At 48.9% G+C, this 25,298-nt stretch overlaps 1 protein-coding gene across 3 annotated transcripts; it reads left to right on the top strand.

Moving 5' to 3' along the window:
• Positions 1–654: 654 nt before the first annotated feature.
• On the top strand, positions 655–25,025 carry ELF5 (E74 like ETS transcription factor 5). Of its 3 annotated transcripts, XM_068988729.1 has the most exons (6): positions 658–778; positions 12,080–12,313; positions 16,358–16,408; positions 23,034–23,102; positions 24,052–24,247; positions 24,900–25,025. In XM_068988729.1, exons 1-6 carry the CDS (start codon positions 658–660, stop codon positions 24,994–24,996), a joined length of 768 nt encoding a protein of 255 aa, XP_068844830.1. In that variant the 3' UTR covers positions 24,997–25,025. The 3 variants fall into 3 exon arrangements, with proteins under 3 accessions (XP_068844832.1, XP_068844830.1, XP_068844831.1); XM_068988731.1 differs by lacking the exon at positions 12,080–12,313 and having other exon boundaries at positions 655–778; XM_068988730.1 differs by lacking the exons at positions 12,080–12,313; positions 16,358–16,408.
• The last annotated feature ends 273 nt before the right edge of the window (positions 25,026–25,298 follow it).

The following is a 25,298-nucleotide window of genomic DNA, read 5'->3' as shown; positions in this document are numbered from 1 at the left end:
TCGGGACTGTTTTTGCTGGGAGATAAGTTGGCGCCAAACACATACAAACATAGTTTCAGTTTCAGAGCTTTCAGATTTCAGAACTGTGGATTAGTGTTTGTGGGCATATTCACTTATAATAATTCTTTCCCTGTTTTCAGAAGTATATTTTTAGACATTATAATCCAGAGTTCAGGGGCCAGGTGAGAGAGAACAGGAAAAGTAAAGAACGAGGCATTATTGCACAATTAAAACCTTCATCCTCAAATGCCAGCTTTGCCACTTACTGGGCATGTTACCTGGGCAATTGTCTCAACCTCTCTGCCTCAGTTTTTCTCATCTATAAAATGCGGATGTACACACAAACCTCGCAGGATGCGGCAAGAATTAAATAACGTCCCCGTGGAAGGCACTTAGAGGAATGCCTGGCTCCTGGGAGGCTGCATGTTTGTGTTTGCTGACGTAATTAAAAGCCAAATGTAGGGATTTCCCTGGCAGCCCAGTGGTTAAGACTCTATGCTTCTACTACATGGGGCATGTGTTCAGTCCCCAGGTGGGAAACTAAGATCCCTTATGCCAGTGATACAGTCAAAAAACAAAAAACAAGTGTTGCCCTGCTGGGGTCTCCTGCAGCGTGGTTTGCCACCTCCTCACAGCCTCTTCTGCTATTACAGGGTGATGTTGGACTCAGTGACACACAGCACCTTCCTGCCCAACACGTCCTTCTGCGACCCCCTGATGTCGTGGACTGACCTGTTCAGCAATGAAGAGTATTACCCTGCCTTTGAGCATCAGACAGGTGCGTATGACTGGAGAAGCCCATCTGAGCTGGGACAGGCTGGGGCAGGAGGTGGCGCTGGCCTCAGGTGGGCGGCAAGGCCATGCTGGCCTGAAAAGGCCAGCTCTCACCAGCGTTCAGGACAGAGGGTTGCCAGAGTCCGGGGCAGAAGAAAGAGCCACTTCTGCACAGAAGAAAGCCCTGGAATCCTCACTGCAACCTCTTCCCGGCTCTGTGGCCTTGGGAAACTCCACTAACCTCTCTGAGCCTTATTTTGCTAATGGGTAAAAAGGAGATAACACCAATCTCCTGGAGCAATTAATTTAAACAAAATAGTAAAAACCCTTAGGCCAAAGCCTAGTAAGTACACTGTGATTGTTTGAGCATCCTGGCTTTAGCCAACATTTGCTAAATACTTACTAGCTGTGCCCCAGACCCTGTGCCAAACACTCATTTCATCCTTACAGAAACCATAAGAGAAATTAGTAATTATTATTCCCATTTTATAGATGAAGAAACTGAGGCACAGAGAGGTTTCATGACCCACCCAAGGTCTAACAGTTAACTAAGTCTCATGCACATTGACTTGAGCTCTGTGCCCTTAACTATCCTACATGGTCATCTTACATATGGTGTAAATCTTACATATGGTGTAATGCTGTGGTTATCACTATTAATATTATCGCTATTCTCTGAACTTTTATTTCCTTACTGCTAGAGCAGGGATGATGAGTTCTATAAGGATCAAGAGAGCCAAACTGTGAAATATATAACCTGGCAGCCAAGGAAGCGCTCAGTAAACAGGGGTCCCCTCGTTGTCCCCCAGGGCCGCCCTCCCCACACTTCCTCCTCTCCTAGTCCAGTTCTCTCCACCTAAGAAGGAAGCACGGGGCCTTGTGCAGGCCATAAGCCAAAGTGAGGCCAGCTGAGCTTTGCCCCAGAAACCCTCCGAGGGCCGCTGTCCCCAGGTGCCGCGTGACTGCACATCACGGCAAGCCTGGCCGACTCTAGCACAGCAGGTACACGCCCCGCGGTGGGGGTGACTCAAGCGCCGATCCAGCCCTCGGGCCTCACCACCCAGCCTTGACCCTGTGTGTTCTAGCCCAGTGGGGCTCACACTCGGGATCAGAAAGCAGGTGGCGTCCAGGAGAGGGTGAGTCTCAAAGGTCAGTGTGAAATGCCCCCCTCAAGGAGTGCCTGCCTCCAGGCCAGACACCAGCACTGCACAGACAGACCTGAGGCAGGTGCTTACACAGACCAATCCCACACCCTCCCCTAACCCTACACGTGACATACACGTGCCTGTGACATGGTTCACTCTCACCAGGGTCCAGATCATTGCATGGGGACCTGACTCATCCAGCTGCACAGGACAGTTCTTCTTCAAGCCTAAAGAGTGCCTCGTTCCCAAAAAGACAATGAGAAATGTACTCAATCTCTCCCTACCCTCCCACCCTGTGTTCGGTCAAGAGGCTTAATCTGAAGGAGGAAAACAGAGGTTTCCAAGTCCTTGTCTCTTCCCTGAGTGTCCCATGATGGTGGAGCCCAGCCCCACCCACACATAACCCAGACCTGCCATCCTGGGAGCCCTCTCTTCCTGCCTCTTCTACCAGGTGCTGTCAGAGTCGGATGGGAGAGGGTAGCCTCAGGTGCCTACACCATGCAGTGTTCCAGGAGCTTCTGTAGTTGTCAAGAGCTCAGACTTTCGAGCCAGGCATGGCCAAGAGTGGGCCAGCTTCCTGCCATTAGCAAGGGAGGGGCCAGGTTTGGGGCTTGCCCTCTCGGACTCTGGATTCCAGGAGCTGAGTCTTTCTGAGCTTAAAAAGGTCAAGTTTGGGTGTGAAACAGTCCCAAGTAAGGACCAGGCTCCCTGGGTCCCACTGGTGGGAGGAATGCCCTGCAGGGCCTTCTGTCTTTTTTTCTCCCAGGAGGTGACCTGGGAGATACATCTGAGAGGGATGTATCAGGAGATAGCCAAGTTCTCCTCCAGACACTGCTCTGCCAATTTGCCACCTTAGTGGCCGTCTCTTATGAAGTCCTTGCCCACCTCCTAGGAAATTCCAGCTTGAAGTCAGGGTTGTCCAAATGGCAGCTTCCTGTTTGGGTCCAAGGTGATGGGGCTGGTGCTGGCACTGACCGGCCCCGTGACCTTGGCCAGGTTCTCCCTAACATCTCTGAGATATGTTTTCCTTGGCTAAAATAGCATCTGCCTCCCTGTGTTGGGAGGATTGACTGAGATTCCGCATATAATGTGCTTAGCAAAATGCCGGGCACTTGGTAGGTCGTCACTGCAGCCAAGACACCACATGGAAAAATAGGTTTCTCTCTCCTTGCCTCACTTTTCATATTGAACAAAAGCAACACAGGTCTCTATCTCAACCTATCCAGTTCAGAATTGTTGGCAGCTTAGACACTTTGAGACAAAAAAGGAGAGAAAGGGAGACAGAAATGGTATGCTTGCTGGATAAATGATATCTATGAACAAAAAAGGCAGGGAGGAATAAGCAATATGGTCAGGAGAACCAGCTGTTTACTGCCTCTTAAATGGCTCTAGCAGAGGCAGCCAAACCTTCACCCTCCGTGTGTTAAGAGCTCAGGACCTGGCCTCTCTTAAAACCAGCACTTAGAGGCTGCCCTGCAGGCTGGCGAGTGGATGGTCACAGATTGCAAAATGCTCTAGAATGTCATGAGTTCACCCTTCAGCTCTTTTAAAATAAAGAATTACAGATACTGGAACATTTTATCCAAGGTGGATAGTGGGGAGCTGTGTATATTTCACTAGCAGGTAATGTTTTTTAAAGATGATTTCTCCAATTGAGTTCCAGTAGCCAAGCATCTGACAAGTCATGGAATATCCTGACTCACCCCTACTTTCTGGAATTCTATCCTGACCCTCCACAAACCCACACCTCCCTCCCCTGATGGCCAAGATGGCCAGGCCAATGTGCAGTGTACCTTGGCTTTAGGATCTTGCTTATACTTCGCAGCAGAGTTTTCTAGGTTGGGGCAGCTCTAAGGGTTCTTGGGAGGTCCCTTGAGGACCTGGAGTGACAGCTGAGACGGACAAGCTTTAGGCCCCCCTCTCCACCCCCACCATCACTTTGATTCCAAAGACAGTGCAGCATAGTGGTTCCCAAGGCTTGGCTGCAGGAGCTGGGTTACACCTAAATGACCTCCTCCTTGGGCTTCCCTTGTGGTTCAGCTGGTAAAGAATCCACCTGCAATGTGGGAGACCTGGGTTTGATCTCTGGGATGGGAAGATCCCCTGGAGAAGGGAACGGCTACCCACTCTAGTATTCTGGCCTGGGGAATTCCATGGACTGTATAGTCAGTCCATGGGGTCGCAAAGAGCCAGACACAACTGAGTGACTTTCACTTGCACTTTTCACCTTGCTCGGCCACTTACTCGTTGTGTAACCTCCAGAAGGGCTTTCACCATTCTCTGCCTTTGGTTCTTCATTTACTTTGTAAGATAGGCTACGTGATCTAGGACCTCGAGTTGAGGATGGGATGAGAAAACTCAACAGTGTAGCAGAGTAACTGGAATGTACTAAGTGCTCAACAAATACGTTAGCTGTAGGAGAATTCATGGCTTCCCTGGTGACTCAGCAGTAAAGAATCCACCTGCAGGGCAGGAGGTGCAGCAGACTCGGGTTCCGTCCCTGTGTTGGAAGACCCCCTGGACGAGGGCATGGAAACCCACTCCAGTATTCTTGCCCTGGGAAATCCCATAGACAGAGGAGCCTGGCGGGCTACAGTCCATGGGGCTGCAAGCAGTCAGATATGACTGAAGCGATTGAGCACAAGCACGAGATTTTATTTGATGGAAAAAATAATTTTTTTAAGGTACAAAATGCTGATCTTGGATATTAACATCCAGATACTCAGAAAGAGAGGTATCTGGGTTCCAGGGGGGCTTTTCTTAAGTAAGATTCCTATTCCAGGTAGAGATATTTGAGATCAGATACAAAGAGAGTCTCAGAATTTCTAAATCAAAGCCAAATAATGAAATATAAAATCATCAGAAAGCCTAAGGTGAGCCCCGTGGCGCTGGTCACACCCCAGCACACTCCCAAGGACAGACCTCACTGCTGGCCACCTCCAGCCTCTCCCGCACACATCTGAGCCTTTGGGCAGCTGTGGCCTGGGATGGCTTAGGGCCTGGTGCTCTCTGTCCTTTCTAACCACACGCTCATGGCCTCGACTTTTGGATGATACCCAGCCAGCCTTCTCATCTCTTCCCCATCCAGTTTCTTACATTGCTCCAGGCTCTTTTTTTTTTTTTTTTTTTCCATCTCATGGTCTAAATCACTCCACAGGCTTAGAAGGAAAGTCAAGAAAGACTATTGGATGGGGCTAGACCAACTCTGGAGGGAAACCTGGAAGCCATAGATCATTTCAGGTCCCTCCTCGTAAAGTCCTTCCTTTCGGTGACAAACCACAATTGACGTGTGCTACCTAGTCCATTCACTGGCCCTCTTCAGTACTGCTCCAGGCAAAAGACTTTCCCAGTTTCCGATGCTAATAAATCGTGCTAATTACAGTCCAGGCTGGCTAACTCAGGTCTCCTCTGACCCCAGACTGTCTGCCTCCCTCTCACTGGGTCCTTGGGTTCCTTTGTTCTGCGTGTTCCTCAGTTAGACTGAGGCCCGGGTGGAGACAGCGTCATTTCCCTGAGAACAAATGTCGTCCCCAAATAATAACTAATTACAAGTGACACAGGGAACTGTTGATCTGAATTGTCATCCGGATCACTGGGCTAAGTTTCTCTCAGCCCATGCATCATTTCTCTTCCATTTCACAGCAAGCTTCCTAAAAGATAGACACTATTATTATTCCTCTTTTACAGATGAATGAAGCTGAGGTCCAGAAAGGTTAGAAAACTTTACTAAGGTGGCACAGCTAACAAGTGGAGGAAATGCAATTAACATAGTGGTATGGAGTGACCCCAATATTAACAAGTACATGTTGATATTTAACATTAACGGTATTGAACGAGCACTTACTCTCTGCCTGTTCTGTTCCAAGCACACTGCATGCATTGATTCACTTACTCTTTGTAACAGCATGGAGAGGTAGATCCTATTATTTCCGTTTTGCTAACGAGTTCTAGGAGGCAGGCCCCCTAAGTGTGAGATCACACACACTTTCAGCTTTAAGGGAGAATTCAAATAACAAGCTCCAGAACAGTAATTGTTCAAGGAGCCTAGTGGTGTTAAGGAGAGGAAGCCGTCTAGTACCTTCCCCTCAACTCCCAGCAGAGCAGCACTGTTTTTTTCCAGATAAAACTTCAATTTGAAGAAAATACTATTCAGCTAAAAATAAAAATTCTGCCTCTACCAACCCCAAATTCCCAGTCCATCCCTCTCCCTCCCCAAACTATTACATTTAGAATGGATAAACAACAAGATGGTACTGTAGGCACAAGGAACTATGTCCAATCTCCTGGGATAAACCAAGATGGAAAAGAATATTTAAAAAAAAATGTGTATATATGCAAAACTGAGTCACTTTGGGCTTCCCTGGTGGCTGATGGTAAAGAATCTGCCTGCAATGAGGGAGACCTGGGTTGGATCCCTGGGTCAGGAAGATCCCTTGGAGAAGGGAATGGCAATCCACTCCAGTATTCTTGCCTGGAGAATTCCATGCACAGAGGTTATAAACCACGGGATCAGGAAGAGTTGGAGACAATGAGCAACTAACACTCACTTTCATAGATTAGCATAGCATTATAAATCAACTGTACTTCAATAAAAATAAATAAACTCTTAGCATGCCCACTCTAAACAATAATCTGGAAGTAGACAACTGTCCAGAAGCTTGTCAAGTTCTCCCTCAAAAGCGACCACCAGGAGGGAGCCAGCCTGTGGAAGATTTTTAACTGCCCCTTGGAGTGATTTTTAAAAACTAAATAAGTCAGCACTTAAAAATTGTGAGATTTCACATAACAATCTGGGCCTGGCAACACAGGGCCTAACTTCCTGCCTGGCAACAGCCAACTAGCAGACCTGGGCCACAACTCTCCACTTGGCATGAACTTGCCCATTCTCACTGTCCCCATTGACGGCCACTTTCGGGCATGGGCATCACCTGCTGACCCTGTGGGCATCTGAGTTGCACTAGCCCAGCTCTAAAAGCTTAAGCTCTCCCTCTGAATTTGAATGCATCCCAGGTTATAGCATCGTCTCTGAGAACGTCACCCCAGACTCCCTTTAACCCCATACGTCTTCTTCCCAGTGCAGCTAACCCTTTAAACAAGTGTCCTGACCTAGTTCCAACTTCAAAGGAGCTGGCCAAGCCTGCTGTGTAATCCTGGCCTGGGGACCAGACATGGGATATCATCTGTCCCCAACTGGTAAACATAGGCAGAAGTGCCTCATGGCACAGTTTCTCTATAAAGTCTAGATTATTTTGTGAATGGTAGACATGTTGAGGAAAACACTACATTTCCAGACAGTACAACCGTTGAAGATAATATATTCTCTGGGTGAATTACCCTGTCTTTTATTTTCTCTGAGTTCATTTCTTCCAAGCAGTAAAATGGTCTTCATGCCATTCAAACAGTGTTATCATCAGCCTCTCTATCCTTCCTCTGATTTTTCAAACCTAGGTTATATATGTAGATTATATATATAAATATATATGTGAAACAAAACATATAAATATACATACATACACTGTACTATATAAGCATTTGTATAAACTATGTACATATATTTTAATTTAATTATATGTTTATATATGTGCATGCATGCTCAGTCACTCAGTTGTGTCTGACTCTTTGAGACTCCATGGATTGTAGCCCACCAGGCTCCTCTGTCCATGGAATTTTCCAGGCAGGAATACTGGAGGGAGTTGCCATTTCCTACTCCAGGGGATCTTCTCCATCCAGGGATGGAACCCACATCTCTTGCTCCTCCTGCATTGACAGGCAAATTCTTGACCACAGCACCACCTGGGAATCCCCTTCTCTGTATATACCTTCATCCAAATTGTTTAGCCTGTGTGTCCAGTTTGGTCCCTGTCAACCAAGAAGAGGGAGGCAAATATGATGCAAACTTCCCACCTGCAAAGATGGAAGAGTTAGTGGGGGCCTAACTTCCTTACTGACCAGCCATGCAGCCTTAGTAGAGTCACGTAACCTCCTAGGCCTTCAGTTTCCTCGTGTGAAGTGATGATAATAGCTATCGAGCCCCAGGCTGGTCATTTCACTTCCCAAGCACCCACAGGGGGCTAGGCCAGCTCCCAGCCCACCCGACTCAGGTTGAACAAAGCAGAGCTGGGCCCGCCCACCTGGGGGAATAGAGAGGGAGGTGACAGGAGGAGCCCTGAGTCGGGGTGAGGAGGACTGGCCTCCCTCAGAGGGGCAGTGAGCTGTGCTCTTGAGGATGAGCAGAAATTAGAAGACAGGTTGATGCCATCCTAAGTGACCAGAAGTGCCCGTGAAAAGACCTGGGGCTGGAGGCAGTGCTGGCGGGGTGGGCTGGGGGGGGGGGGGGGGGGGGGGGGGTACGGACGGAGTGAGGAAGAGGAAGCAGGCCTTCCTCACCGCTGTGAGGACAGGATGGCGCAAACACCCCACAACCAAACGTCTTCCCACCATGTTGCTCTTCGCCCGCACAGGGCCGAGAACAGCCCCTTCTCTCTCCACTCTGGGGGCCGTGGGAGGCACTCAGCCGGTGAGGAGAGCCGCCATGTTGGCCCCGGGCCCAGCCTCCCTCCAGGACCGGGAGCCGCACACAAAGCCCGCTCTGTGGGGAGCTTCGGGGCACACAGGGACCACGGGAAGGAGGTGGAGCCAGCGATAGCTTCCCAGTGTCCATGACACCTCTCTGAATCTCTCAGGCCTCGCTGGCCTCCAGAAACAACACGGCCATGGCCGTTTTCTTCTCCCAGGGCCAAAAAAAATAACGCGGGGGTGGAGGCGAGGAGCCGGGAGGGGCCTGGAGGCTTGGCGAACACTCTGCATGGAAAGAAAGGAAGTGTGTCCTCCAAGGGCAGCGCCCAGATAGGTACCCCCCCGGCGGGGTTCAGCTCAGGACTGGGCGGAAGAATTGCAAGGTTCATAAGTCTCTCGTGGGAATACCAGGGAGGCAGAGGCCCCGGGTTCACTCCAGCCAGAACTCAGCACATGGAAATACAGCCCACATGGGGAAAGGCCGCCAGATTTTCCGAGGAGATCTTGGAGCCCCACCCCACGACTGATAGGGGTCCCTCCTCATCCAGCAACGTCAGCCTCTGCCATCCTGGCCAGATATCAACTCTGATTAAAAACTTAAGATCTGGGATCCTTTGCTGTAGTGCTTACACCCAGACAAACATCTCAAACATAAAATACAAAAAAAAAAAAAAAAAACTATTAAGGGAGTAAAAATAACTGCCAATTTGGGGCAAATGGCTGAAAGTGAAAGTTGTTCAATCCTGTCTGACTCTTTGTGACCCCATGGACTGCAGCCCAAGCCCACCAGGCTCCTCTGTCCATGGGATTTTTTAGGCAAGAAAATGAGTGGGTAGCCATTCCCTTCTCCAGGGGATCTTCCCAATCCAGGGATCAAAGCTGTGTCTCCTGCATCGCAGGCAGATGCTTTAGTGCCTGAGCCACAAGGGAAGCTCTAAATGGTGAACAATAAAATACAAAAAGCCCTAAAATACAGAAAGGCCAAAACCCAACCACCTCTTCTGAGGCACCAGAGCAGAAACAGGGAACCACGCATGATCCCTGGGCTCAGAGCCTCCAAGGGGATGGGCAGACCACCTAAACCACCCCTCCCGCCTGACCCACCAGTTCGCTCCCTCCCTCACCCTACTTGAGAGACCAGGCTGACCCTCCTCTGGCATCTAGCAGGGACACCTGTTTCTTGTTCTCATTCCCTCGTGCTGCAGCATAAGTCATAAGAAAGTCTTGCCTGAATTCCTGGTCTGGTCTCTTATCAATTTCTATTGATTAAAGAGTCCAAGGACCCGAGTCTATAACAAACCTAGTGTTCAAGTTTGACCTCAATCCACTTCATGGTAGGAAAAGAGATTTCTGGAAGGGCTCTGAGTTAGAAGGAGTCTCAGTTTCTTCCTATCACCCATGTGGGAGGATTTGAGGAAGCAAAGCTGGTGTAGGTCAGGGCACATAGTAGCCTGACCAACACAAATGGGTGCTTAGGGGCAGAGAAGCCATCTCCTGCTAGATATTAGAATTGCCACAGTTCATTTGGGGATAATGGCAGCAAATTCAGCATTTAAAGAGAGAATCATAATAGCCTCGCTGCCATTTACTGTGGGGTCTAACTCATGAGAGACACTCTGTCATCCACACAGCCTGAGCCAGTCACCTCTGCCTGGCTCTGCCTGCTGCTTTCTCCTCAGCCCTCTCCTTCTCTCTGGCTCTCCGCTGGCATCCAATTCTCCTTCCATACTTCATCTCTTCTCTGTACTGATCTCTGAACACCAGCATGATAGAATAGGAAGAACACTGGCTTTTGAGTTCAGACTGGGGTTCATATCCCAACTCTGCCCACCACTGGCTGTGGGACCTTCAGCAGGTCCCCTGTGAACCTTGGCTTCCTCCTGCGGAACAGGAACCAAACCTCCTATGCATCATGAATCCTTAGCTCACAATTTGTTGTTTCACACATAGTAGGTGTTCGGTGATAATCTTTGTTGTTGTTAAGTCGTTAAGTCATGTTCATTTCTTGGCAACCCCATGGACTGCAGCATGCCAGGCTTCCCTGTCCTTCACTGTCTCCTGGAGTTAACTCAAACTCTTGTCCATTGAGTCAATGATGCCATGCAACCAGCTCATTCTCGGTCACCTGCCTTCTGCTCCTGCCCTCACTCTTTCCCAGCATCAGGATCTTTTCCAATGAGTCTGCTATTCACATCAGGTAACCAAAGTATTAGAGTTTCAGCTTCAGCATCAGTCCTTCCAATGAATATTCAGGGTTGATTTCCTTTAGGATTGACTGGTTTGATCTCCTTGCTGTTCAAGGGACTCTCAAGAGTCTTCTCCAGCACCACAGTTCAAAAATATCAGTTCTTTGGTACTCAGCCTTCTTTATGGTCCAACTCTCACATCTGTACATGACTACTGGATAACCACCATTGCTTTGACTATATGGACATTTGTCAGCAAAGGTGCTTAATGATAATCTTAATAATAGCACTAAAAATCTTCTAGACTGTTTTCTAAGTACTTTTTTATATATTAACTCATTTAATCCACAGAACAACCCTATGATGTAGGGGCTATCATTATCCCCGTTTTACTGATGAGAAAACTGAAGGTTTTTGAATGAATGAACAAATGAATGAATGAGTACCATGGTAATTGCAAGATTTGTCAAAGTGCCTGACCAAGGACCTGGTCCCTCACCTCTTCCACACCTGATCTATCAACCTTTTAGTTTCTCCTGGCATTGGGACAGTCTGTTGAGCACCCGTCTCTGCCCCTGGGTCAGCACAGCCACCTCTCAGCCTCTTGGACAGGATGGTGCCCACCTCTGTCTGGGGGCATAGGGAGCTTCAATGAAGGAGTGAGGGGGATCTGGCCTTGGGATAGAAATTCCTCAAAACACCACCGAAACACAAGAACAGCAATATAACCAACACTTCCACCTCTCCCATCCCGTAAAGAAGCCTGCTCTGGTTATCCATGGTCTGCCAAACACTTGGGCAACATCTCAGCTACCCAAGACAGCCAGAGACAACACACAAACCAGTAGCTAGTGTGGGGCAGCTGTCCATAAAAGCAGAGGGAATCAAATCAGCTTCAAATGGTGCCTGGCACACCACAGGTATTTAATAAATATTAATCAATAATTTTCTATGTGCCTTGTAGTCTATATACATTAACCACAAACTCCAGAAGAGCCCTGTGAGTGGAGCATATTATCCCCATTTTGCAGATAAGGAAACTGAGGTTTAAATATCTGTGGACCTTGCCCAAGTAGAAAGCCATGGAACCAGGATTAAAACCCAGGCTTGTCAGGCTCTGAAGTCTGTACTATTGATGTCATGTTGTCTGACACCAAATACCTGAAGGGCCTTTTTCTTTCTTCTCCCATAGTGACCCCCCTTCAAGGTGCTCCCAAGCCATAATCAGGTTTCCCACCCCTCTCATTCCCTCTTCTGCCAATAAGTCTACACACAGGATGCCTCTGGTTTTCACTGCAGGATAGAAGGTTACTAGGGTCCCAGAAAAACACCCCAGGACTGGAGGCCCCATTGACTCACTGGACAGAGGATGAGGATGTTAACAAAACCAGAGCCTCCTTCAGGGGGCTTCTAATCCTCTCCCAGCTGTCATCCCTCACTTGTCTCTTCCCGGTGCAGCTTGCGACTCCTACTGGACGTCCGTCCACCCCGAGTACTGGACGAAGCGCCACGTCTGGGAATGGCTCCAGTTCTGCTGCGACCAGTACAAGCTGGACGCCAACTGCATCTCTTTCTGCCATTTCAACATCAGCGGCCTGCAGCTGTGCGGCATGACACAGGAGGAGTTCATGGAGGCAGCCGGTGTCTGCGGGGAGTATCTGTACTTTATCCTCCAGAGCATCCGCTCACAAGGTCAGTGTCCAGAGCGCGGGGCCTCAAGGACAGGGGCTCGGGATTGGGACCAAATGACTCTGAGGTCCTGCCCCACCATAGGACTCACGTGGCGATATTTTATTAACTGCAACTGTTAACCCAGATCCTCTACTAACCAGAGCTTTCCATACCTAGAAGTTCTAGCACACTAGAATTAGAGATTGGAGGTAAAGCAGAGTGAGTTCCAAGGAAGTAAGTTGAGCCCATTTAAAAAAAAAAGAAAGAAAGAAAGAAAAAGAAAACTGAAACATCTTCAGGGATTGCCCAGGAACCAGGCTAATACAAAATAGTATGTTCATAAAGATTGGTAGCCATGAAAAGTGGACAAAAAGAGACTTTGGCTTGACCTTTCATTAAGCAGCAGAAGAAAATTAACTGGACCCTTACCTTCCCTGTTTCCAGGGAGGCTCAACTAATTGCAATTTCCTTTCATCACATTCCTAATGGTCAAGGATCAATTGGCCAAAAGGTGGCGACAGTATCTTTATTTAACACATAACATGCCCTGAAAGGGGGTCTTCCCTGCTAGCTCAGTTGATAAAGAATCTGCCTGCAATGAGGGAGACCCTAGCTCGATCCCTGGGTCGGGAAGATCCCCTGGAGAAGGGAAAGGCTAACCACTTCAGTATCCTGGCCTGGAGAATTCCATGGACAGTATAGTCCATGGGGTCACAATGAGTCGGACATGACTGAGCGACTTTCACTTCGTGCCCTGAAAGGGGCTTCCCAGGTGATGCTAGTGGAAAAGAAGACTCTTGCCTATACAGAGAGACATAAGAGACATAAGAGATGGGAGTTGAGTCCTTGAGTTGGGAAGATCCCCTGAGGAGGGCATGGCAACCCACTCCAGTACTCTTACCTGGAGAATCCCATGGAGAGAGGAGCCTGGTGGGCTACAGTCCATGGGGCTGCACAGAGTCAGACACGACTGAAGAGACCTAGCATGCACACACATGCCCTGAAAGAGCAGGATGTATATAGACAGGTTTTTAAAATCTGGAAAGGCTTTTTGAGAACATATAATTCTGTTTTCCCTTATCATAGATAAAGGGACTGAGGGCCCAAGTGGTTAAGTAACTTCTCCAGGGTTACACAGAAAATAAGGCTGATTCGTGGAAAGTCAGTACAAAGCAAGGGCTGAGAGATCAAAAAGACCTTTGTTCCTACCCTGGCTCTAATACATCAGAGCCACAGGACCTCTGGCACATGGTTAAACCTCTGTGAATCTCCATTGTCTCACCTCTAGGGTGGGGTAATGATACACACATCCTCAGCCTTCTTGACAAGATTCAGTGAAACATTACCTGGCATAAGCAGATAAGGAGCCAAATACAGTGAATGACACCTGCTTTTGTCATAATGAATATAACCAAGAAGAAAAAAATTATTTAATAAATAAAGGAAAGATATTTCAGCTCAATTTAAGGAGACATTTCTAAAAGCACCTTCTTTTATTTCATGTATGGTCAAGTCCCTTCACTGTTCACCTGAAACTATAACAACATTGTTAATTGGTTATACTCCAATACAAAATGTTTTTGATGTTTAAAAAAAATCAGATTAAAAAAAATAAAAAGGCTGTTTCAAAGTTGTCATAGGTAGGAGGCTCCCCATCACTGGAGGTAATCAGGCAACCTAATGGTCCCTTGCTTGATGGAGGTGCTGTGACAGGGAGTCCTGTTTGGGGAGAAACCCAAAGAGGACCTTCCAGCTCTGAGATTCTTTGCCCCCACCTTGATCTCCCCCATCATGAGTGCCTAAGGCACAAAAGCCCAGGACAGGGCCCCTCAGGCACTGCTTGGCTTCTGCCCTAGGAACCATGGCCTCGAGAGGGCAAGGAAGGGACAAACAGACCTGCTGTCCCTTGATTTCCAGTCCGTACTTGACTATTGCCAGTGCCAGTGACCTACCAGGGTCAGTGTTCTGCACAGAGTGGGCCTTCCAGGAAACAAGGCAAGTCTGAGCAAATCACAGAGGCTCAGGGAGGAGGCAGGCTCCATTTGGAACCCTTCCAAGGGAACAGCCTTGCACAAGAATGCCAGGACCACAGAGAAGAGTACCCCATCTAGGAGAAGATGCAGCTTGGCACTGCCAGCCTCAGTCAAAGGTCAAGTCAGTCATGTTTGTCTTCAGGCCCCTGCAGGTCCTGTGCTGGGATCTCCCCTCTGGGGCCCTTCTGTTCCAAGCAATTGTTACATCAAAACGTACCTGTCCCTGGTCCCATCACCTCAAGGTCTGTGCAAAATGGATAAGCGAAAAACCAGCTGGTTTTTAAACAGGCCACAAGTTGCCTCTTCTTATTCTAAAGGATCCTAGGAGCCACAAAGCCACCCCCAGTGATGGTCTTTCAGGCAGCCTGCAGGCCAGGGCGGTTATTGTGTTGAGCAGTGAGATTACTCCATCAGCCTGCTCAGTTCTCAGATCTCTATTTAATGTTCCTTGGGTGGGAATGTGTAAAGTGTATTGAAATGCAGATATTGTGACCAAAGTTTCCAGGGTCCCAATCTGCCCAGGACATAGACTCTTCACCTGTTATCCTGTTTTTTATCCTTAAAAGAGTCCTTGTTTGGACTATAAGTTATATGTTAAACTGGTTATTACCTAGGTTAGGTCTTGCATGTGTACATGTGTGCTAAGTCACTTCAGTTGTGTTTGACTCTGTGCAACCCTGTAGACTGTAACTTGCCAGGTTCCTCTGTCCATGGGATTCTCCAAGCAAGAATACAGGAATGGGTTGCATGCTCTCCACCAGGGCATCTTCCCTACCCAGGTTTCGAACTCACATCTCATGTCTCCTGCATTGGCAGGCGGGTTCCTTACCTCTAGCACCACCTGAGAAGGCCAGTTTAGGCCTTATATGACCCCATAGATTAGGGCTCTGACAGAAAAGGACACGGACCAAGTTTTGGCAGGGAGAGGAGTCAAAGGGGGTCCCTATGCCCAGGGTGTGTTCTGGCTCCACAGGCACTGCAGTGGGATTTAAGGGCCCAAAATCAGAGGGACCCTGGTCCCTGAGCGCAGGGTCAGCAGGAAGGGAGGAGGAAGGAGGCGGCTCCCCAGCGCAGGAGAGGAAGATCCCCCGGCAACCCCGCCTGTTCTTGGGAAGAAGGAACAGTGTATGGCTGACCAGAACCAGTCATTCCGAGAACCAGCGACCCTAGGAGTCAGCAGTCACAGCTGTGCCCCGTTCCCGTCTCCTCAGTAAACAGAAACTGGCCCTCACGTTGAACGCCACGTTAGAAAATGGATGTCCTCCGGCCTGTGGTGCTGCGTGAAAACGTGATCTGAAAGTCCTCATCCAGCCCCACCGCCCCCCCACCTTCAGAGGAGAAGAGCAGTCTCCAGGCCCCCCTTTGAATCCTCACGTCGCGTTTCTTAAGGCCTCCTGTGTGCATTCTTGTGTCCATTGTAGACCAGCAAGTCACAAGTGTTCAAATCCCTGAGGGATCAGAGGTCACATCCTAGATCATAGACAGCGCCAACAGGGCGGTCAGGGTGGTATTGTCACATGTTGCAGGCAAGGAACACAAGCCTGGAGTTTGGGTGATTGGCAAGTCTGCACAAGGGTCCATGACTCAAACCAGTGCAGGGCTCAGGCCTCCTGACCCCAAGCCAGGACTCACTCCCAATAGCCACTCAAAAAATTCTAGAAGCTGCTGGGAGCCCTGGCCCAGGGCTCTCCCAGGGTGACCTTTAAAAACAAAGAGATTGGGGGATTCCCTGGTGGTCCAGTAGTTAGGAATTGGCGCTTTCACTGCTGGGGCCCTGGTGTGATCCCTGGTTGGTGAACTAAGAGCACATAAGCTGTGCAGCAGCCAAAAAAGCACCAAGGAGGTTGTATCTCTCAGGAGTGGCTTTGGGGTGGCCCTATAAGGGCCAGGTGGTCTGCAAGTTTCCTTGTGAAATAAAACTACCCCGCAGAGGATGAAATCACTCCCCTTCTCCCCAGCACCTCCCCTTCTGGCCTGGCCACAGAAACCAGGGTTGTATGCCATGGTTAATGGATTTCTTTTTCTTTCCCAGGTTACTCCTTTTTTAATGATCCTGATGAGACCAAGGCCACTCTCAAAGACTGTAAGTAACCAAGTTCACGCTGCTGTGCACATGGGCTTGATGGTTCTTGCAGGACTTCACTCAAAGGCTGATAACCTGAAACGGTGGGAGACTAAGAGAAGATGGCAGGAGCACCATGGTGGACAGAGCATGGGGCTTGGGTCTGTGGCTTCTTTATCCTCCCCTAGACTCAATTTCTTTGTCTATAATATGGTCAGACCCTCACTGGGTCATGATGAGTTCAAGAAACAGTGCATATAAAGTGCCTAAACTATGCCAGCAGCCTAATTGCTCCAAATACTGGTACCCGTTAGCAGTAAAAAAATCATAATTACAAATTACTAACTGTTAGAGGCCTTGTGGTTGATAATGTCTAAAACTCAGAGCTCATTAAGCAGATCACATTTGTAATTATAAAGCAATGGAGGATCTCAAATGGCCTTGTTGACTGAAAATTAACCCGCTTGGTTTTGCTTCTGCAGATGGAGAAGGTTTAGGAAAGGGAACTTTGGAGCTTTCATTTTTTAAAGCTGATGGTGATGATTGCTCTTGGTTACTGAGACCCTCTCAAAGGTCCTGGCCTGGGGGCCTGACCAACCAGGACAAAGTGGCATCCGTCTGGGGACTTCAAGCAATGTTCCCATCCATCTTCAATAACTGTAAGATTAAATTAATAGCTATGGTGGCCGTGTGTGAAACCCTTACTGCGTGCCCAGCATGTTGCCAGGCCAGATATTCTATGTCCATTGTTATTTCAGTTCAGTTCAGTCTCAGTTGTGTCTGACTCTTTGCAACGCCATGGACTGCAGCACACCAGGCTTCCCTGTCCATCACCAACTCCCAGAGCGTGTTCAAATTCATGTCCATCGAGTCGGTTTTGCCATCCAATCGTCTCATCCTCTGTCATCCCCTTCTCCTCCCGCCTTCGATCTTTCCCAGTATCAGGGTCTTTTCCAGTGAGTCAGTTCTTCCCATCAGGTGGCCAAAGTACTGGAGCTTCAGCTTCAGCATCAGTCCTTCCAGTGAATATTCAGGACTGACTTCCTTTAGGATTGAGTGGTTGGATCTCCTTGCTGTCCAAGGGACTCTCAAGAGCCTTCTCCAACACCACCATTCTCATATATAACTTCACTATTTGTTTTTATTTTTTAATTTTTGTTGGAGTATAGTAGCTTGACAGTGCTGTGTTAGTTTCTACTGTGCCACAAAGCGAATCCTCTGTATGTAAACATAGATGCCCTCTTTTATTTTGGATTTCCTTCCCATTTAGATCACCACAGAGCACTGAGTAGGGTTCCCTGAGCTATACAAAACCTTCTCATTAGTTATTTATTTTATACTTAATATCAATAGTGTGTATTTGTCAATCCCAATATCCCAATTCATCCCATCCCCCGCTTTCCTCCTTTGGTGTCCATATGTTTGATCTCTACATCTGTGTCTCTATTTCTGTTTTGCAAATGAGATCATCTATACTAGTTTCCTAGATTTTACATGTATGTGTTAATATATGTGCTGACTTCCCTGGTGGCTCAGAGGTTAAAGTGTCTGCCTGGAATGCAGGAGACCAGGGTTCGATCCCTGTGTTAATATATGATATTTGTTTTCCTCTTTCTGACTTATTTTACTCTGTATGATGGTCTCTTGGTCCATCCACATCTCTACCAATGAATAACTTCACTAGATAGTAGCATTATCCCCATTTGCTTCTATGGAAACTGGCGGTGCTGGAACTCACAAGTCACGCAAGTCGTTGCAGAACTGAGATTCCAACTCTTCTCCTCAAGGTCTATGCTCTCATACATTGTGCTCCGCACTACATGCCTACAGGTACACACACAAGCACGCACGCGTGCCCCCAGACCCTTGTGCTCACTCTGCTGTCCACTCAGTTGAGACCTAGGACTCAGGATTCCTCTGGGTCTGGGCCTGGTGCCACAATGGTTCAGAGAACAAGGGATTTTTTACTTACACCCAACAAGCTAGGAAACTGTCAGAAGGGGCTGAAGGGATGCACCCCAGCCCTTCTCTGCTTGTTCTCTCCTCTCCCCTGCCCTGCTCCACCCCCACCTCAGAAGAGCCAGTGAACCAAGCCTGCAGGCCCAGCCTCGCTGCCGGGCACCTCTTGCGTTGGCCTGAGATGCAGGCTCTGTGACTGGACTGCTGGCCTCCTGGGGACATGTGCGTGACAAGCTCAGTGTAGACACTGCCCCTCCAGTCTCTATCCCAGCTTCTGGAGAACAGTGAGCGTGATTTCAGTCAACGACAGGGAACATATCCTCTGGCCACACTTTACCAGTCTCCGGTTTCAAGGCAAACAAACCTCTCCAAATCACACAGACAACAGACAGCCTGGGCCCTGTTCCCATTGGCCCGTGTCAGGCACAGCCCCGCTGTGGGGACACTTTCAAGACGAAGGTCAGTGTGAGGCAGGGAGAGCAACCCTCAGACTCTGCGGACCTCTGCAGAGAAGCTTGGGGTGGGGCGGGGCTCACCATGCTGCCGCCACCGCTGCCACCTTGGGGAGCTTTGGACATGGGAACCTCCCTCAACCTGGCCACCCAGTGATGGCTTCAGCTCCTCTATCCCCAGCCCCAGCCCCACCCCCAGCCAAGCGGGGCCTCCAGCCTTAGCTGACCCTTGACTAACATCAAATCCACCGCTGAGAAGTAGGAATGGATAGAGCAGGACTGTTTGTCTCTGGCAAGACCCACAGGTGGAAACGCCCGCCGTCCCACCCACCTCGCTTCTTGCTGATCAATCCTGTGTCCATCCCATCCAGCCACATAGCTTCCGTCCAAAGCACGTGGGGGAAATCTTAAGAATTAAAAAGGTGACTCTCTTCCACCTGTACTTGCCATTTGGGCATTTCAGTGAAAGGTGTTGTCCAGTCCCCAGTTAATAGTTCACCTTTGTTTATCTTGACCGCTTCATTTGTTTTCTCTCTTCCTGAAAGATTAAATTGAAACAAAGGCCAGGCCTGCTCTGCAGGCGACGCCGCAGAGCATGGCACCGGATCTGAGAGGAGGGTGAAACCCTTTCTCCGTCTTGATCAACTGACCATCAGCCCTGCTCACCTCCGTTCACCTCTCCGCCTGGCAGCATCTCCGCTGTCAGCTGATGTCTCCTGAGCGTTCGCTGTGGTTTGGCCTGTGCACTTGGGCCTATTTTCCCACAGTGATACAATCCTAGGCTGTAACGTAGGAAATAGCAGAGGGGAGGCCGAAGGGACCCTGAACACTGAAGTCACACGTTCACGTCATTGTTCGTTCCGGTGAACCATGCGCTGCAGTTACTTGAGCTGAGGGCTCCGATGCCAGAAAATTAGACGTGACCTCAGCTCCGCCATTAGGCAGGCTCCCCAAACGTCTCCAGGGCTTGCTCCGTCCTGCTCAGCTGTCTTCTTGTCCAAGAGCTTTCTCTGTTGGCTCCAGTTATGATCGCAGTCCCGCTCAGCCCCTTCACCACCACCTCGATCCTTTCACACTACTACTGCGTCTTTCTCCACCGCGTTTATCACCAATATGGGTTTGTCCACCGGCTGTTCCCTCCCACTTGGGCCTAAGTCCCCTGAGAGGAGAGACTGGGACCTGTTTCGTGTGGTCCCTCAGGAGCCTGTGAGTGAGGGACCTCCAGTGAGACACCTCTGTCTTCTTATATGTGAAGTGGGGAGGGTGAGAAACACATCATAAGGGTGGGTGAGATTGGGTGACCAGCTGGCCACAGCAGATGTTCTACACACTTTAATAACTATTCACTGAGTATCTGTTGGACACGTGCCATGAGAGAGACCCTGAAGCAGTAGTTGTGGACATCTGCCTGGAACAGAACTGCTTTAGGTCCAAGTCCCGGCTCCACCTCACTGGGTGAAACCCTTAAACTCTCTGGGCTTCAGTTGCTCCTCAGTAAAGGAAAAAAAGCAACAATACCTCAAGGGGTCTTGGCAAAGATGAAATGAGATACTGTCTGTGAAGCCCTCACCAAGCACTTGGTATTTAAAAGCACTCATCTGCTTGCAATGCAGGCACCCAGGTTTGGTCCCTGGGTCAGGAAGATCCCCTAGAGAAGGGAATGGCAACCCACTCCAGTATTCTTGCCTGGCGAACCCCATGGACAGAGGAGCCTGGCAGGCTACAGTTCACAGGGTCACAAAGAGTTGGACACGACTGAGCGACTATCACTTTCCACTTTCCATGGATATCAGCTGTCAGTTCAGGTGACCAACAGTTGACGTGAACCTTTACAATAGAGGGATAGTGGGTCCAGTGCTGGACACTGAGGAACACACAGGTGCTGTGGGACAGAGAAGGGTGGGGTCCAAGAAGCCTTCCTGAAGAGTTTTGTGAGAATGGAGTCGGTTGGGTGGAAGTGGGAGGCAGGGAGCCTGTGCAAAGGCCCTGAGGCACGAGAGGGTCAAGCCTTACTGGGACCGTCTGACCCAAGAAGGAAGGAGTTGAGAAGCAGCAAGAGATAAACCTGGAGAACCAGGTGGAGGTCTGGGTGTGAAAGGCCGGACTGACATGGCACCCTCTGCCTGGGAGACCACAGGGCACCACTGCAGGCTGTCACCCCGCGGAGTGACAAGACTCACGGGCACTGAGACCGGCCACCCTGGGCAGTGGTGCAGTGCACGGGACACCGTTCCCTCCCAGGACAGCATACTTATTTTGTCGTTCAGGAGTTATAGCATCGCCTCCCTACAGCAGGGATGGTGAGAATAGCGCAGTACAGTACATGGCTGCGCCACAGCATTTATTGAGCACTTACTGTATGCCCCGCACTGTGCTAGGTTCTGGGGATACACATGGGAACACAAATCCCTGCCCCCTAGTGGGGAGAGTCAGCCAGTGAACAAAATAAATACATATGTTCCATGGCAAAAAATAAAACTAGGACGCAGAGTGCGGAGTAGGGTGAGTGTGTGCAGTTCCGGCTCAGGCAGTCAGAGAGGGCCTCCCTGAAATGGTGACTTTGAGCAAAGATGGTGGTGAGAGCATGAACCTGAGGACACCCCAGGGAACAGCACTCAGGGCCAAGGGAGCGAGTGCCCCGAGGCAGGAGGTGCCTGTGAGTTTCAGAAGGCGCTGGGAGGCCACTGCGGCTGGAGTGGAGGGAGCAAGGCGATGTGGGGATGGGGAGGGGTGGTCTGCTGCCACCTTTTAGATTTTAATCATATACACGTTGTGTTTTTGTGTGTGTGTGTGTGGCTCAAACAACATTTATTATTTACACACAAACAGGCAATTTGGGCAGAACTCCGCGTGGGAGGCTTGCACACTATGCAAGGCATCCAAGTCCTGCGTTTGAGGAGGGGGAGGGGAGGCCCTGGAGAAGGGAGGGGGGATGGGAGGGGAAAGGGAGGTGAGAAGGGAGGGGTGGAGGATCCTCTTCCAAGACTCCACTTGCAGGGCTGGCCATTGGACCCAGCTGTGAGCTGGTCTGTGACGTCTTCCTGCCAGCCTTGGGAGTCTCAGGGCATGAATTCTGGGCTCCGTTCACAGCCCATATTGGAGGTGTGAGGACCGCAGACTCTACCCATTGACAGGAGAAGGACCACCCCTGCTAGAAGCCTCTGTGGACATTTAGCTGTGGCTTCTAAATGGAGAAGGAAATGGCAATCCACTCCAGTACTCTTGCCTGGAAAATCCCATGGACAGAGAAGCCTGGTAGGCTGCAGTCCATGGGGTCGCTAAGAGTTGGAGACGACTGAGCTACTTCACGTCACTTCACTTCACTTCTAAATGGAAGGCCAGATTTTTTTATTTTATATCGGAGTATAGTTGATAAACAATGTTGTGTTCAGCAAAGATTCAGTTATACCTATGCATGTATCTTCTTTTTCAAATTCTTTTCCCATTGAGGCTGTTACATAATTATGTGACTATACCCCTGTCTCAGACGGCTACAGCCTGAGTTCTAATCTAAGCCTGCACTGATTTCGTGCTTTGCTTTCTGCTCTTCATAAGCTGTAGTCTCTTTGCTTTTCTCTGTGTCCTTTTTGGTCTGTTCTCCACACACTAGCCAGAGGGATCATCTTAAAGTGTGGATCTTGTCAAAGTCCTCAGTCTTCACTTGTTGAATAAAATCCCTCGCCCTGATCAGGTGCCCGTGTGACTTGTCAGCAGCTAGCTGCCCCTGAGGGCACTTCCCGCCCTCCCTAGCGCCCCGCAGGCCCCTTGGCTTTGCACTGCTGCTCCCTCCCTCTGAAACCCTCCCCACCTCCTGGCATTAGCAGGACTGTGTGCCCTCTAGGAGACCCGCCCTGGCCACCCCATCTAGATGCAGCAGGTGCTTTCGCCTGCCTCCATTCTCTATCTAATGCCTCCTTCCTTCATAACACAACAGAGGCAATTTGTGTTGCACTTGTATTTTCCTTGCCCTATAGTCCTCAGCCTCTACCTGAGCGAGGACCAAGTCTGTCTTGTTCGCTTTCTGTTTCCAGCTCAGAGCCTGGAATCTGACACACAGTTGGGCCCCAGTGTTGAATGCATATTCTCCTGAAACCTACTAATTATCCCCAGAACAGCCAGCACCAGCTGTCTCCTGCCACAAAGGTGTCCAATTAATAGCTGCTCATTTGGTGTGACTTGAGGTCAGAACGTAGCCTCTAGATTTCTTCCTGCAGCTGTACATCACTCTGTTGCAGATGCTGATTCCAGTTGCTTGAAAACAAGTGGCATCAAAAGTCAAGACTGTCACAGTCATAGTCGAACAAGTAAGTGTGCTGATGTCATTTGTCGTGGCTAATTTCTTGAAACCATTCACGAGACAACATCATCTACTTCAATAAGCTTTGAGACCCAGTGTTTGAGCAGGACTAGTTATTTCCCAAACAACACAGCAGAGAAACTAATGATTACTTTTATAAGTGTTATCAAATTTTTCTTTTCCCTTGGAAATGGTAATAGGAGAATTAAAGTGAGTAAATATTTTAGCCAGACCGAATTTCTAAAGAAGGGTTTTTTTCTCCTGGTCTACTGTGGATCCTTCTCTCAAAGGTACTCCAGGATAATAGCAATTCCGTTAGCTTTCCCAGCACTGAGACAGATCTACAGGGTCAATCCAGCTGGGCTTGGGTCTAACCATTTAACATGTATTAAATCATGACCCTCTAACCTGTGCTATGAGATAGGTACTCTTACTAACCCATCTGAGAGAGACAATGACTAGAGAGATTTGGTTACAGAGCAAGAAGAGGTAAATTCAGGACCCAAACCCAGGCTCCAGAGTCAGTTTTAACGATGATACAATGAAACAACAGAAATACCTGTTTTTCATGAAAAACACAATTGTAGTATTCGTCCAGCCAGATGGTTGTAGCTATGGGGCCTCAGTAGAACCATATTGCTTGTCAGAAAGAAGAATGAAAGCATCATTCGACTGTCATGTCGTTAATTCCATAAGAACTGGTCGGGAGTTCCATAGAGCAGGGAAGCTTCATGAACCAGTGTCGCTGGTTGCTGTAAATCTGGTGTCTCTGTGGGTGTTTTGTAATTGTTTTAGCAGAAGAGAACATTTCACAGCTCAGTAAGGCTCCAAGTAGAGCGTTCAGTCATAACTTTGGGACATAACTCCATGAAGGAGGAATTCTCATGGTTTCATAAGAAGTTGTATGCCTCGACAATTTTAATTTTTCACTTTTTTTTTTTCTTGCTTCCCTAAAGGCCTCCAGAGTTCTCATCTATGGGAATTTGTGCGAGACCTGCTTCTATCTCCTGAGGAAAACTGTGGCATTCTGGAATGGGAAGATAGGGAACAAGGTATTTTTCGGGTGGTTAAATCAGAAGCCCTGGCGAAGATGTGGGGACAAAGGAAGAAAAATGACAGGATGACGTACGAAAAGCTGAGCAGAGCTCTGAGGTAAGTGAGCAGCACGAGGTGCCCTGAGTCTGCCGGCACAGTTATATAAAATGGTCAGCCGCAGAAAACTGGGCTGCCCAGGTGGCGCTAGTGTTAAAGAATCCGCTTGCCAACGTAGGGGACGTAAGAGATGCGGGTTCGATCCTGGGGTCGGGAAGATCCCCTGGAGGCGGGCATGGCAACCCACTCCAGTATTCTTGCCTGGAGAATCCCAGGGACAGAGGAGCCTGGCGGGCTACAGCCCAGAGGGTTGCAGAAGAGTCAGACACGACCGAAGCACACAGAAAACTACACGGCTCTTATTACTTGATAACCAAAAGGTCATGAGACTACACTTTGGGTCTTAGTTTCAGGTGAGATTGGGGTTTGTAAACTGACACGCCATCCTTGCCCTTCTTGGCAGTGTTCCCAGGGGATCACTCTGAGGCCATCACACACACACACACATTTTGAACTGCATGTGGTGAGGTTCAGTCTTCAAGATGTCTGGGAAAGGTTTAAGTGTAAGTTGATAAGAGGGTGTGAAAATACCAGGGCAACCACAAACTGGCCCCGCCAGCTGAGAGGAACGAGGGGCGAGCTTGTGTTTTGTCGCTTTCCCGCGGTGTGAACCTGCCCCCCGCCCCATGCTTCTCTTCTGCTGTCTTCGCAGGTACTACTATAAAACCGGAATTTTGGAACGGGTTGACCGAAGATTAGTGTACAAATTTGGAAAAAATGCACATGGGTGGCAGGAAGACAAGCTATGATCTGCTCCATCATCCAGCTCGTTTAATGGATTTCTGTCTTTTCAAACAATAGATTGCAATAGACATTGGACAGTCCTTTAAAAAAAAAAAAAAAACACCTGCCAACGTGCTGATAAAATTTCTCCACATCTCAGCTTACGTTTGGATTCAGAGTTGTTGTTGTCTGTTTGGGGGTAATGGCCACAACCCTTAAGCAATTATTATTATTTTTTTAATCCAAGGGGAGGAGGGAATGACCTTTTGTGGTACCCTGATCAAACATCACTTCCCTAGTGAAGAGTTGCAGAACCACAATGCCCAGT

Source organism: Capricornis sumatraensis, chromosome 16 (assembly GCF_032405125.1).
Source record: "Capricornis sumatraensis isolate serow.1 chromosome 16, serow.2, whole genome shotgun sequence".
NCBI lineage: Eukaryota > Metazoa > Chordata > Mammalia > Artiodactyla > Bovidae > Capricornis > Capricornis sumatraensis.
Note: the sequence above shows the minus strand (reverse complement) of the source record. Positions and strands in the feature narration are given on the sequence as shown.

Excerpts from the sequence above, each read along its gene's own strand:
- ELF5 (XM_068988729.1), top strand. The coding sequence starts at position 658 with ATGTTGGACTCAGTGACACACAGCACCTTCCTGCCCAACACGTCCTTC. Across the intron at positions 12,314-16,357 it reads CCAGAGCATCCGCTCACAAG|GTTACTCCTTTTTTAATGAT; the intron begins GTCAGTGTCCAG and ends TTTCTTTCCCAG. Across the intron at positions 24,248-24,899 it reads AAGCTGAGCAGAGCTCTGAG|GTACTACTATAAAACCGGAA; the intron begins GTAAGTGAGCAG and ends CTGTCTTCGCAG.